The 14,707-nt window shown below is 34.8% G+C and overlaps 1 protein-coding gene across 2 annotated transcripts in view; it reads right to left on the bottom strand.

The window, feature by feature from the left end:
* Positions 1-14,707, bottom strand: part of LOC125652655 (ATP-binding cassette sub-family C member 10-like) — a 34,418-nt gene extending 19,711 nt beyond the window's left edge. Inside the window, exons 1-5 of one of the 2 annotated variants that reach the window (XM_048881998.2) lie at positions 14,631-14,707; positions 11,134-11,176; positions 3,777-5,373; positions 3,344-3,571; positions 2,640-2,802 (exon numbers count right to left, since the gene is read on the bottom strand). In XM_048881998.2, coding sequence (XP_048737955.2) covers positions 2,640-2,802; positions 3,344-3,571; positions 3,777-5,324 — 1,939 coding nt within the window. In that variant the 5' untranslated portion in view covers positions 5,325-5,373; positions 11,134-11,176; positions 14,631-14,707. Of the gene's footprint in view, positions 1-2,639; positions 2,803-3,343; positions 3,572-3,776; positions 5,374-6,020; positions 6,259-11,133; positions 11,177-14,630 lie in introns of those variants that run through there. The other variant, XM_048881999.2, reaches the window with a different exon arrangement.

Here is a 14,707-nt window from a genome sequence, read left to right as displayed (position 1 = left end):
ATCTGTGGATGAAATTGCGATTCAATAAAGGGCGATTCAATAAAGAAAAATATTCATTTTTGTTATGATGGTTTATTAGTTATATTTAGAGTATGAGTTTTCTACTGTATCGGAGATACAGGACGGGGCTTAAGGCGAGAGCGACAGCTCGAGACGAGCCCCGCCTTGTATCTTCGATACAGTAGAAAACGAGTATTCTAAATGACTTGTGACACGACCCCTAAACGATGTTTGAATTTTAACACGATCCCTTGATTGATCAACCAATCAGATAACTTTAGTCAATTGATCACGCGTGTGAAAGTATCAGAGAGCGCGGAAATTTCAGCCAGGATGGAAGGTAACCCTAGGCGTAGTGGCGAGTTCGATCTTGGATTTGATTTTGACTTGGGTCTGCCACCAATTGACGAGTATTTGATCAATGAAATTGATGATATTACGCTATCGCAAGTATGTGAGGCTTTGGAATCGGAAAATGCTGTGTTTGAAGGATTGCTGGATCTCTCATTATCCCCCCAGACCCTTGATACTGGCGCCATGGAGATCGATAGGTCTAGTGCGGAACGGGACGAAAGTCGTTTTGGTCCACCAGTGAGTGATGTTGAGATAAAGAATTTGATTAAAGACCAAGAAAACGTGAACACAAAAAATAACACTATATGGGCAATGAATTTGTTCGAGAAATGGCGTGCCAGCAGAAGGGAAAATATTCCCGAGCTATATCAAATGACGTCACAGCAAATGAGTTTCTGGTTAGGACGATTCGTTATGGAGGCGCGGAAGAGGTATGGCACTGAATATCAGCCAAGATCTATTTACCTGATACTGTGCGGACTTTTACGATTTTTAAAGGATAATGGTGTTTACGACAAGAATTTCCTAGATGAGACTAATGGAGAGTTCGCCGAATTCCGGAAATTAGTTGACGTAAGGATGAAATCCTTAATAGACAAAGGCTTGGGATGTGATGTTAAGCAGGCAGACCCTGTTCTACCACAAGATGAGGAAATACTGTGGCTAAAACATGTGTTTGGAAGAGAAACGGCTGAACAGCTGCAACATACCGTATTCTTTTATGCGTGTAAAATATTTGGACTTCGGGAACATGATGAACACCATGATTTACATTGCGAGCAATTCAAGATCAGCGAGGATAGCCATGGGAAATACATCCAGTTCACGGATAGGGCCACGAAAACTTATAAAGGTGGCTTACGACACCTTAATGTGCAGTCTAAAAACCTTAAACACCATTCTCCGCCTGGTAAGTACTGTGTTAAATTGAATGTAGCAATTTCTATTTTAATTCATACAATGAAACTTCTTATTATTCATATCTTTGGTCAAGATTACAATTGCCAGTTAGAATCTTCGATTATTAAAACAAAAGCATTAGTTTTGGTTGCAACACCCCCCCCCCCCCACCCCCCCACCACCCCCAACACCACACACACACAAATGTTCGGACAGTTAAGTTGAACTTCATTTACTTTATTTATATTGTAGGAGATCGTTGCATTGTTGACTACTTCGAGCTGTATTTGGGGTCACTGGGGAATACCGGTGCATTTTACCGACGACCACTACCTCCCACATATGAAGCTCAGATACGTTTCAGTCAACAGTTGGTTGGGGTAAACAAGCTAAAGACATTTATGAAGACAATTGCTGAAATGGGTGGATTGAAAGGAAATTTCACAAACCATAGTGGTAAACGTACATGTGCTACGCAATTGTACATGAGCGGCGTGTCTGAGCAGGAAATCATGTGACGCACGGGCCATAGATCCGAGAAAAGTGTAAGAAAATACAAGCGGAGTAGTGAACAAATGGAAGTGGAAGTGTCAAATTTTTTGGATCCACCCCAGAGCAAATCAGTGTCTGTGAAATCAGATGTTGAGCTCCCGCTGAAGAAAGTGAAATGTGAACATGGAGAAGTTCGTATTTTGCAGGACCTTGCTAACTCAAACAAAGCAGTTTTTGCCAATTGTAATTTTAATTTCAGTATTGGAAACTAAGGATTGTTTAGACATTTTGTTTTCGTTCAGACTCTGTTGTCATTTATGCCAAATAGCTGCATTAAAATTCATGCAAGTTTTTCTTCTATTAAAAGTTGGCAGTAATCCAAGTATTTCTGTGCTGTATTAAAGATATTCTTGCAATACAGAACACTTGCATCCTCGTTTGCATAAGACCCGCCCCTCACAAGTGTTCAGTATCACAGTTATAACATAGTTTATTTCTGTACTAAATGCTACCAAATTGTGTCACAATTTGCATTTAGAGTTTGCCTTTCTTAGTCCATTGTTCAAATATGGAAATCATGACCAAATATGGAGACAAGTCAAGGTCAGGTGACTTTCAGCTGTTACGTTTAAATAACTTACAGATCAATAATCAGTAATATCTATATTTCATGTACTTGAAAGTATTTATATTAAAAAGATACAGAAAAATATAAATAACAAAATGTCTTTATTTGGTTTGTTAAGCAGGATATGAAGGTCGCAAATAATGCAGAATTTTTTTTGCATCACTTGCTAATGTGGGTTCGGTATTCTTGCATTACTTGCTAATGTGGATTCGGTATTCTTTTCCACAATGTAGGCTGATATCATAGTTTGGATTTTGATACTTACCATATACCTGTGAGTAATATGTGTGAAGATCAAAATTGGAGAGAGACACAAAGGACTGTAGTCTGTTCAGAGAGACCCATGCTTCCATCAGACCATTCAGGACCCAGGGGAAGGCATTCAGAGGGCTGATCAACATCAAAAACAGGGACAAACTGGTAAACACCTACAGAATACAACACAAATCATCACCACATCATCATCATATCATCATCACCACCACATCATCACAATCACATCATCATCACCACCATATCATCATTACATCATCATAATCACATCATCATCACTACATTATCATCTTCATCATCACATCATCTTCATCATCACATCATCATAATCATCGCATCATCATCATTGAACACTTTCTAAGGATCATGTGCATGACTGGACTGCATCAATGTAAACATAACACGCAGTTTTACCCACCAAAGAGTTTCTATACTAGCATAAATTGTCAGAGCAGGTGTCAACTGTAGATTCCTAATTATATGCAAGGAATTCATTTTCGTGTAATTTCGCAAGCAGCATCACTCGCAAAATAAAATTACTTGCTTTTATTTTCATATTGCTGATATACATGTAAAACCTCTTTGTGTTCTCGAGATATGATGTCTACAAGTCCATTTGCGATATTAAGTCCTCGTGTAAAATAAGGAATCTACAGTATACATTGTACTACTAGAGATAACAATTTTCACATGTACCTTTGCCGCAGTGAGAGTGTGTCCTAGTAAAGAGTACGTGGTGAATGTCAGGATTGATATTAACACTGGTGTAGTGGCCCAGAAATAAACACACATCGCATCCAGATACTTCCGTCCTTTCAAACTTTTTAACTCAGCACTCCGTAACTTCTCAATTTTTGTTTGAAATGTATCCTCCCAAGCATAGAATTTGATAACACGGATTCCTCTGAGAATTTCTGTCATCATCTAAAATTAAAATGATTGCTTCAATTTATGAATGACTTTGATAAATACTTTTAACAGATGAAATAGACAAAACTAAAATAAAATTTCAACAGTTATCCTAAACTCCGATGCAGTTTTCATGGGTACCAAAAACAACCAAATTTGTTTCACATTCCTGGGTTGATTTTTTTCCTTCTAAACTTTACAAGAATAGAATTCCACTGACCTTGACCCTAGCATCCTTCTGGTGCATCATCTCTGTACTAAGCTGCCCTATTTTGCTGGCCAGCCATTTATTAACAGGAATCAAAAGAATAGCAAACCCCAGACCTGCTAAAAATGCCAACCCAACTTGACTGTGGAGCAGATAGAGAGACACACCCACTTGAAATGGGAGGCTCCAAAATGCATGAAAACTGGGACAGAAATTCACCACTCTGTCTGTATCAGTACTCATGAAATTGACAATTTCTCCAGTACTGAATTTTGATGAGGACACACTGCTGACTCTTAAAGCTTTCTTATAAACAGTTGTTATTACAGAGCATCTGATTTTCAGTCCAACCACCTGCATGTTGTAGTCAAACTGGGTAGAACACAAAGATCCGACAAAGGTTGAGACAAGGAGTCCTATCGCATAGTACACTCCGTGTACCTCCGGTTCATTTTTATTTTCTACATAGGATACCAAAAGGTTGAGAAGTAGAGGGCCTGCAAATCCAGCAAGATCAGCCATCAGCTTTAAAATTCCAAGAGAATAGTATTCCCATCCAAATGTACTATTCAATGCTTTTAATAAAGATCTTTTGGTACTTTGTGATTTTATTTTCGCTTCTGGAATTATACTATTCTTTTCAAAAGAATTCCTCCGTAAGCTATCTTCATTCTGTTCTGAGATGACTGAATTAGTTTTAGAATCTATAGATAGGCTAAATTTGTTCTCTATCCTATTGGTATTCAGTCTTGTAGGTAATTTGAAGAGATCATCAACAGTTGATATGTCCTGTTTAGCTCCCTTCACCATTAATGGGTTAACCCAGTTAAATGTTATCCTTGACAGCCACGATTTGTTATCCTCTCCAACTAAGAGACAACGATCCTGTCTAACAGCACCATAACTTGTCCTGGAACTATTTGATAGTGGTTCTTCTTCTGTGTTTATGTTTAAACTATGACTAAGCAATTGCACATTGATCCCTCTTTGAGTATTTGGTAGCAGTGATAATACATACACACAATGTAAACCAAAATTTACAAAAGTGCACACACAAAAATACTTATTAAAACCTCCTAGTCTATGGATCCAATATAAAATGGCAGTATGCAACAAAAAACAAGCAGCTATAAAAGTTAAAATGTAAGACAAAATATTTAATAAAGGTCCTCTATAAGTCCCCCATACTAAATACTTTAACTTCCAAATATAAAAGGAATGAATGATCCAACAAATAGCAACAACAGCAGATGTAACTATGTCCACAGCACTAAGTGAAAATCCTGATAATGTTTTTGTAAAAAGTGGAGCAGCAACTGCCGTCAGCGTTAGGCATACTGCACATAACAGCCTAAGCTTTAACAGTGCAGGGAGATGATATGTGGAACTGTTGACTCCTACTCTCCTGGCGCTTGCTAAATGATAGACACTGACTGCCAACAGCAAGAGATGGGGAGGGAAAATGACTGCCAACTCCTCAAAGCAGAATCCAAAGTCTTGTCCAGCCCAGAATGATGTGTTTCTATGAGGTCTGCAGATCCTCTCCCAAATGTCAGCCATGTCTGGGACTCTGTCCAGTTACACTGTTTGCAGTTTTCAGATAAGTGTCCTAAAGAAAAGAATTAAATACTCCTTATTGTCAAAATCCTTAGACATATAAAATGTATATCACTTAAAAGTTTGAGCAAACCAGTAGAGGTCAGAACTATTTTAAAATTCTATGCCTTATCAGTTCCATACCATCTACTGGCAGTTTCAAAACAAAACAGCTGTGTGAAGCCGAATATGGAAAATTTGTGCTCATGTTTCATATAGTTTGATCTGCAGATTACTTTGAAAACAAGAGATGTGCAAAGTGTGACATTCCCTCAAAACATGACATTTTGTTAGATAGCATTCCTACAAGTGCTACAGAAATCATGAACAGGAGTTATTTTGGAATTTTCATTCCAGTAATCTGGACCGGTTGAAAATCATTAGAAACCAAGACTTAGCTTGGTATAAGATATAATCCTTACAAGTGCATTTATATCAAACAAAAACTACATATAAAAAAAATTCCAGAAAATTATCCCTCCAGTGATCTTAATCTTTTACATTTCTTTTTGAAAGCTGATAGGAATCCAGATCTTTATATAAAGTTTCATTCATAAAAGTTTGATCTCGTAAGTCTGACAAAATTTGGATGAAAAATGTAGCTAAAATCTTGTACGATCATAATTTTCCTTTCATTGGCCTTGGCTGTTTACTTTTTACCTTGAAAACAAATAGGAACTTGTTTCTTTTTTATATTCCTTTGAGAATTTTTCTCTCATGTTGAAACATCACCAGCTGTAAGTGAGGTGCCATTAATTTAGACTCAGGGTTATAGTAGTGAGTGTCCTTTATCATGTTCATGCCCGACGTGACATGGGGCATCAGTTTTTAAGGTCTCATCTAAAAGATCCACAACTCTCAATTACAGTATAAAATGCTGATCATTTGGTGAAAGGGCAGTCACTACATACATTTACGTTTTAGGTTTGAAATGGGGCCAAGGTAAAACCCTGAGAACCTCCCAGTCACACAGCAAACCACTGAGACGACAGGAACCAACATCCCTCTGTAGTGTTTTCAAGAAAATGATAACTCAGTGAATTTGTTCAAGTAAAAGTTAGGAATAAAAACTCCCATCCCTCTACGTGAATAAATGAGATGTCTTACCCAAAATGATTGCATGGAAGCTATGAAAGATTTACCAGAAGATTTACCATTTTCAACACCCCCCCCCCCTCAACTCTTCATATTTTTTAACAATTACTTCTTTTTTGTTTGGTCATGAGAATCAAATTGTTCCAAACGAAAAAAAAGAAGCTTCTTCTAAATCATTACAGTAAAATTCAGAGGGATTTGGGATGGACATTAAGATAAGGTTTAATAAGGGTAAAGCTTAGTATCTTAATAACTACTTTTTCCCATGGGAATTCCATTTAATCTGTACACAATTTGGTCATGGTTAAGCTGTATCATTATTTCTAGTTTCACATCAAAATGTATTCCTAGTATTAAGAAATGAAACTTATAATTCTTTGTTTGATGCATGTATCAAACGAAACATTGGACGGAAAACTTCATCAATGCGCATAGCGAATTGATGAAAAAGTTTTCCGTTCAATGTTTCGTTTGATACATGCATCAAACAAAGAATTATAAGTTTTATTTCTTATCATTTAATTATGTTTTTGATAAGTAAGGCCACAGTTTTTTAATTTATTGGTTTACGGATTTTAAAAATAAAATTTAGGGTCGGTCGGGAGATATAAAATAAAATAAACATTTTTAACATCTATCGTTGTTTTATTTTCAATAAATCATTAACATTATTTCGTGAGTACAATTAAAAAAAACATGTATTTAAAAAATATTAGATAAAAAATTCTTTAGAGTGACTAGTATGTTAATATGAATTTTGAAAAAAAATGCAATTTCAAATTCAGTGTATAACTATATACATGTATCTATGTTACACTTTGGTAGAACATAAGCGGAGAATGTATAAGGTCATATCTCTTTGATGTTGTAAAGTATCCAGTAATTATATAATGTTGTTCAGTAATTTTACTGTATATGCTCAATAAAGATTTTACATTTACAAATTGTAAATATAAAGAAAAAAAATTAATATAAGCACTAAATTACAATTGTATGTAGTAATTCCATTTTTAATTTCAGAATGTTTATACCCTATGAAATAATTTTAAACCCCATTTTCCCCACATAGACATGCCCATGGAATTATCTACCATCTTTTTGAAAGAAATGTTTCTTGTTTTTCATTTTTATTTGATACTCAAATTCTTTCCACCACTACACAAGGTATACTAATTTACAAGAAATATGCATACCTTTCTGAGTTTTATCTGGTCATATTTTTTACAGGCGTTCATTATAATATCAAAAGCACCTAACAATTTCTCACTCTGTTAGAACTATTCCCTGTTAAGATTTTTGACGGCAGAGATGCACGTACATGTATTCAAATACATTTATTATGACATGTACTGCTGTGGTATGAAGTCACTAGTTAGAATAATCTGTGTCTCGGTACAGGCCCTCGTCACACTCAAACCGGGTCCGTAGAACATTATCAATTTAATGATAGAACATCCAGTTTAGTAAAGTCGCTAACAGCCGTACCTTCCTCTCATCTTTAAACACCCAAATAGCACTGCATTTTGTGTTATGTTAGCAGCAAGAATATTGCCATTTGTATGAGAAATATTTATTTCTATCAATTCCTTTTTTCCATGATGAAATGCCATCTCGCATCTGTTTCGTCGACAAGAACGATATAGGTATCGTTACTGTCATCGTGCGTGGCCATATCTGTTTACAGGGTTTTTAAAAATATGGAATAAAGATATTTCGCAAAACGAATAGTGATTACCAAATACAAATCAATAGGTTTGCGATTCACGATTTTTTATTCGTAAAATTGAAAATGCATTTTATTTTTATTTTCGATTTGACATGTTGGGCAGAATTGGCGGAATTTAAAAAAAGTAGAAATTTGCATTTTTTTTTTTTTTTTCGATTCCCCAGAAATTTGGGTCGGCGGATCCATAAACCAAGAAATAAAAAAACTGTGGCCTAAATCTATTAGTACCCCACTTCAGCCTGTACTTGGGTAGTAAGATTTCATTACTAAATATTTTGAATCCAATCCATGCTATTTGGGTTTTGTTAACATTGATATGAAGTCCAGACAGCTCTGAAAATCATCTCAGTGTTTTCAATGTTTCTATGAGAGATTCTTTACTACCATCAGGGATAAGTGAAGTGTCATCAGCTAACTGGGAAATCTTCTTGTCTACATTGTTTACAGTGATAACTTAATCTATTCTGAATGGCTAATATTTCTGTACAAATTAAGAAAATATATGGCCACAACAGGTCATTTTGTCTGCCATCTACATGAATATTGATTCTTTCAGAATTACCACCTTGATTTACTGCAGATGTAATATCTGTAACAAGAGTACCGCAAACGGTACATAATACGCCCGTGAAATACTCACATAGGATGTTTTTCTTGTGCTATGATTTGTATAACTTTGCTTCAGGTAGTATCAACAACCTGTAATTTTTTCAAAAATGGAAGAAAATCAAAATCCTTCCCCAGATGCACATCTTCAATACCCATACAAACACTCCACAAAATAAGATGATCCTCACTTGAAAACTGTGGGAGGAGTTGGGCGGGCAAATTATGTACCCTCCATAGAATATTAATTTCCAAATAGACTAAGTTCAACAATCTGTAATTTTCTCAAAAATTGTAGAAAATCAAAATCCATCCCACATACACATCTTCAATACCCATATAAACACTCCACAAAATAAGAATACTCTGACTTGAAAACTGTGGGAGGAGTAGGGCGGACAAACTATGTACCCTCCATATAATAATTATTTCCAAATAAAGGGGCAAAACTCCTGGAAAAAAGGTCGAAATGGATCAAAATTGCAGTATGATCTAGAGTGACCCACAAAGAAGCTACACAGCAAGTTTCAGCATGATATGTGAAAGGGAAATGAAATTATTAAGAGAAAACCCCGAATGGACTGACGGATGGACGGACGGACATACAGACATCGCTGTACCATAATACGTCCCGTCTAAAGACACTCACAGGCGTATAAAAAATGATCAAACAAACAATTGACTTTCACTGATCGGAATTACATATTTTACAACCACAATAACGTATCCCCGGATTTGAATAAAAGCCATAGTCAGATAATCTTCTAGTTATAATAAACATCACATATTTTCAGGCTTAAAAAATGCAGTATTTTAGAAAAATTCTATTGACAAAATAAGGAATCAGTAACACATTTATCAACAAGGTTTTCCTAATAAGTGATACTACGACCTTGACCTTTGACCTTGAAAAACAATAGGCATCTTCCTCTCATCATGGTGATCAAATGTACCAAGTTGTAAAGTCCTAGGGCTTATGGTTCAGTCTGTATCCTGCCCACAAGGTCCGGACGGACAGACAGACGGACGACGCCATACCATAATATGTCCTGTCTTCGATGGGCGTATAAAAAACAAAACCCAATTCTGAACAGAAGTGCCAAAGTATAATGAAAAAAAGGGTAAGTGTTTGTTTTTAATAAATTCAAAAGATTCTGTATCAAAAGCTTTTTCAAAATTGATAAGTAGTAATATACCCGGTATATTTTCTCTCTCAGTGTAATGCATATTATCATTAAGCCTTGTATTTCCTTCAATGTATCTATTCAGAATAAAACCTGTTTGATCGACATAATTGATTAATTTATCTAGATGTCATAGCCACTGAACTTGATGCAATTTTATAGACAGTAATCAACACAGTCATATATAGGTCTCCAATTCTTTAGATATTGTCTTGGATTATCACCTTTCAGTGGCAGCTAGTGTAATGGTACCAAGTCTTTGTGTAATTGACAAAATATCATTACTATATCCATGATTAATAGACCTTACAACAAAAATACCAAAACCTTTTGAAGAATTCAGCAGAAAAATCATCAGATCCTGGGGATTTATTAGATTTCATGTGGTAAAGAGTACTGGAGGCTTCTAAATCAAAGAAGTGGGTGCAGTTTCTACAGTCATCTGGCCCAGAAACTAGATGATTTCAGCAGGAGTCCCGAAATATGGCATTTAAATACGGAATATGTAGCAAATCCAAATTACGTTTAATTTGATCAAAAATTGCTTTGTGTTGTATGACAGGAGCGTGAAGTTGGCATAAAATTGCCAAAAATGCCAAAATCAATGAAAAATTTCATAAATTCATGAGGTTTCCCTCTCAAAAAACATACAGCCCATGCATCAACCAAATTTATATTCAAATACATTTTTCATCTTCTCTTAATACACAATATATATTAATTTCACTTTGCTCGACAGATGGGCACACCTTTTCCTAATCAATAATCTGATGAAATTTAACAGTTATCAAGCCCTTTTTGGAAAAAAAAAAAGGCTAGAAAAACTCTTATTCATGATGTAATAATGCTATAAAACAAGACATAACTTTTGATTTCAGTTGAGATAGTATAATTGGCATGTATCTAACTTATTCAAAACAGAGATCAAGATCAAAACACATTTAAATCAGAGAAATTTTATGGGCTTTTTATGTACACAATCGTACCTTGTTCTTTTATAAGCAAAATAATAACTAGATTGGAGAATAATGAAGGGAAGGTAATCTATGCACAAAACTTCTAGATTTTAAACCACAGAAATATTTTGATGGTCGGTCTTTGGGGGTGGGTGGTGGGTTCCTGGTGCCTTCTTCAACCCATTTAGCTCTAACTGCATAATTACCTTGTAGCTTGCATTTTCTTATGTTTTCTAAATCTTGTCAACACTGAAAAATAAATTTTGGATAGATGTATTCAAGTCCTACATCATACATGTATTAAATAATCTTATTAATGAGTCTACTGGTGCTGCTGACTCACCTCTGTTTTATTATATCCAAAGATTTGTGTTGGCAATAAACCCTTTTTTAATAAACAAATGTTTGACAGCAACATTAGATATTATGAATGAAGATGATTCACTCCTCAGGTTTAATAATTTTGTAATATCGATCTATACAAATATTAAGATTTTTTTTAGAATATAACAAGATGTGTTTGTGAAACACAAATGCCCCCGATAATGTCCAATTCCAAAGATGGCCAAGGTCACAAGGACAAATATCTTGGTAGCAGTAGAAAGATCTTGTCACAAGAAATGCTCATGTACAATATGAAAGCTCTAATATTTAACATTTAGAAGTTATGACCAATGTCAATTTTTATAAAAGTAGGTCAAATGTCATGGTCAAAAGGTTTAGTACCAACAGAAAGGTCTTGTCACAAGGAATACTCATGTGAAATATCAAAGCTCCATCACTTACTGTTCAAAAGTTATTAGCAAGGTTAAAGTTTTCAAAAAGTAGGTGAAACTCAAAGGTCAAGGTCACAGGGTAAAAAATGTTGGTAGCCAAGAAAAGGTCTTGTCATAAGGAATACTCATGTGAAATATCAAAGCTTTATCACTTACTGTTCAATAGTTATTAGCAAGGTTAAAGTTTTCAAAAAGTAGGTGAAACTCAAAGGTCAAGGACACAGGGTCAAAAACGTTGGTACCCACGGAAAGGTCTTGTCACAAGGAATACTCATGTGAAATATCAAAGCTCTAGCTCTTACTGTTCATATGCTGTGGATCACGTTTATGGGAACAACGAAGAAGGATGAGAGGAGTTAACAAACAGGGCCAGTTTGTACGTAAATGATGTTTCCAAATAGTGGCAGCAAGGGGGACGCCAACTTGGGGTTTGAGGTTATGCCCAAATCTCCGCCGGTGATGATTTGGGACGGGCGACAATTTGGGGTGTTACATAGGAAACCCCAAATCATCGCCCATTCCAAATCGTCGCTGGTGACGATTTGGGACAGGCGACGATTTGGGGTGTAACAATGATATATACAAAATCCTATCATGGCTTAAATATTATGTTTATACTGCAAGATGCACTGAGAAACAAATAAACCATCACAAATGAGAATCTTATGAATCATAAGAATATATCTCATACAAAAATGATGATGAGGAAGAGTTTGCTACCCAGTGGAACAGATAGAACTTGCTGTTTACTTACAACAGCTTACATCTCTTTATTTCTCTCTCTCCTTTTCCCTCTATCCTCTACACATAATGATACTTATATGTGACTTAATTGTAATCATATGCTTTAATATGTGTATATTATTAAAAAAGAAAAAGATGAGATCTCTGCAAAGTAAGTACCGAAAGTTTAACAAAAATTATGGGTACAAAATGTGCCTTAAAGGTAGCTCCATCCTCAAGTGAATCATCAATATCAATGGTTCAAAGAGGAAAAACTGTATTAATTTCCACATAATATAATTCAATCATATTCAATTACCAAAGAAAATATGTATGTTGCCACCTTTTTAAAGATGTCAGATATACATAAACAGAAGTATATGTCAACATTAGAAAATCACAAAAGAATAATAAAACTACATAAAAAATTGTTAAAATGACCAAATTTGAAATCAAGTTTCAAAAAACCTGCATGCTACTTTATAAATATGTATAAATAAATTGTGGATATCAGGGAAATCATTGTATAATAGACTTATCGTAGAGAAAATACCAGCATAGAATTTCTTGCTCTTGAAAACATTTAACTTTATTTTAAATAATTGATTAATTGTGGAAAATATATACTTTTACAGTAATCAATAGTTTACCAAATTTATTATTTTACCCAGTGAATAAAACTATAATTTTATTATGTGTACAGTTTAATTTTAAAGATTTTGCTAAAACCTATGACTTCACCAATCTAATTAAAATTAGATCCTTTGATCCGCTCACGTATATCGCTACACAAGCTACCTTGTGTCGCAATATACGTGAGCGGATCAAAGGATCTAATTCTAATTAGATTGTGACATCACACGAGGATGGAGCTGCAGAATTTTACAATTTCCATTTCAGTATGTGACTTCTGACCTTTCAATATAACCTTGAAAACAAATATGAACCAAGGATTTTATATACTTAGACCAACAAAAAAATATATGTTGGTTTCCACCTTCCCAACTAGCTGCAGAACTGTAGCTCTCTGAAAAAATATTTTGACATAACAAAGACCTGTTATGTCAAAATATTTTTTCAGAGAGCTACAGTTCTGCAGCTACTTCCCGACCTACCCTAAAAGTTTCTGCTGACCCTAACACATTTTTTCCATTCTCACAGATTTTGCAAATGTCATCACTATACATGAGTACATTTATTGACTTATTAAGTTATTTATTTAATGCACCAATACTAGACAGATTCCAAAACACAGAAACAGTTTTTGTTTACAGTAAAGTGAAGAAATGTATTGATTCATCATATAACTTTTATTTGATTACTAAATAATCACTTTATTTTATGCATAGTAGAATACTAAATCATTAGAAAATTATTCAACCTATAAAATAAAAAAAATAAAAAAAACTACCTACCTACCGACCCTTTAAAATTTTGAGGTGAAAGTGGAAACCAACATATCTTTTTTTTTTGGCCTTTGTATGATTTACAACTACAAGGTACACAAGAAATATCTCATCTTGTGATTGTAACCTTATAAAGCAGTAGGGATCAAGATATCTGTAGAAGGCATCATTTCTCCCACAGGCACCTGAAGTATGGATATTACTACCCCCTCCCCCTTTTTTTGATAATTTTTTTTTTTTGGTGCCAATAATTTCTCTGAAATGTGTGAATTCCCGGTCTATCTCATCCCTCTTTCGATTCATGTAACCGTTTCATGCTTTTTGTAAGCTTTAGAGATTGGCCTTCTACTGGTATAATATAATACACAGAAACCCAATCTCTAAAGCTTACAAAAAGCGTGAAACGATTACATGAATTGAAAGAGGGATGAGATAGAACGGGAATTCACACATTTCAGAGAAATTATTGCCACCAGATTTTTATCAAAAACAGGGGTGGGGGTAGTAATATCCATACTTCAGGTGCCTGTGATTTCTCCAAGTTTGATAAAATTCAGGTAAGAGATGTGATTTAAATCTTGTACACAAGACAACAAACGAATGAACAGGCAACTGGGCCAGGACAACCGGATCAGTTGATTTTATTTTACAGCGGGACATCAATTTGATAAAACAAAAATCAGTTTACAAGGACTATCTCTTCCAGTGAGATTCTGGTTTAACGGGGAAATACTTAATGCAAATAATCATTTAATATGTTTTCAAATAAAAATTGTTTAAAAATATATATGTACTTACCTAAACTAAAACACAAACACTGCAACTGAACTCGGTACCACTTTTGCGTGTATTATCATGACCTTTGTAAAAAAAAA

Source organism: Ostrea edulis, chromosome 5 (assembly GCF_947568905.1).
Source record: "Ostrea edulis chromosome 5, xbOstEdul1.1, whole genome shotgun sequence".
Classification (NCBI taxonomy): domain Eukaryota; kingdom Metazoa; phylum Mollusca; class Bivalvia; order Ostreida; family Ostreidae; genus Ostrea; species Ostrea edulis.
The sequence above is the reverse complement of the archived record's forward strand: the minus strand, read 5'-3'. Positions and strand labels throughout refer to the sequence as shown.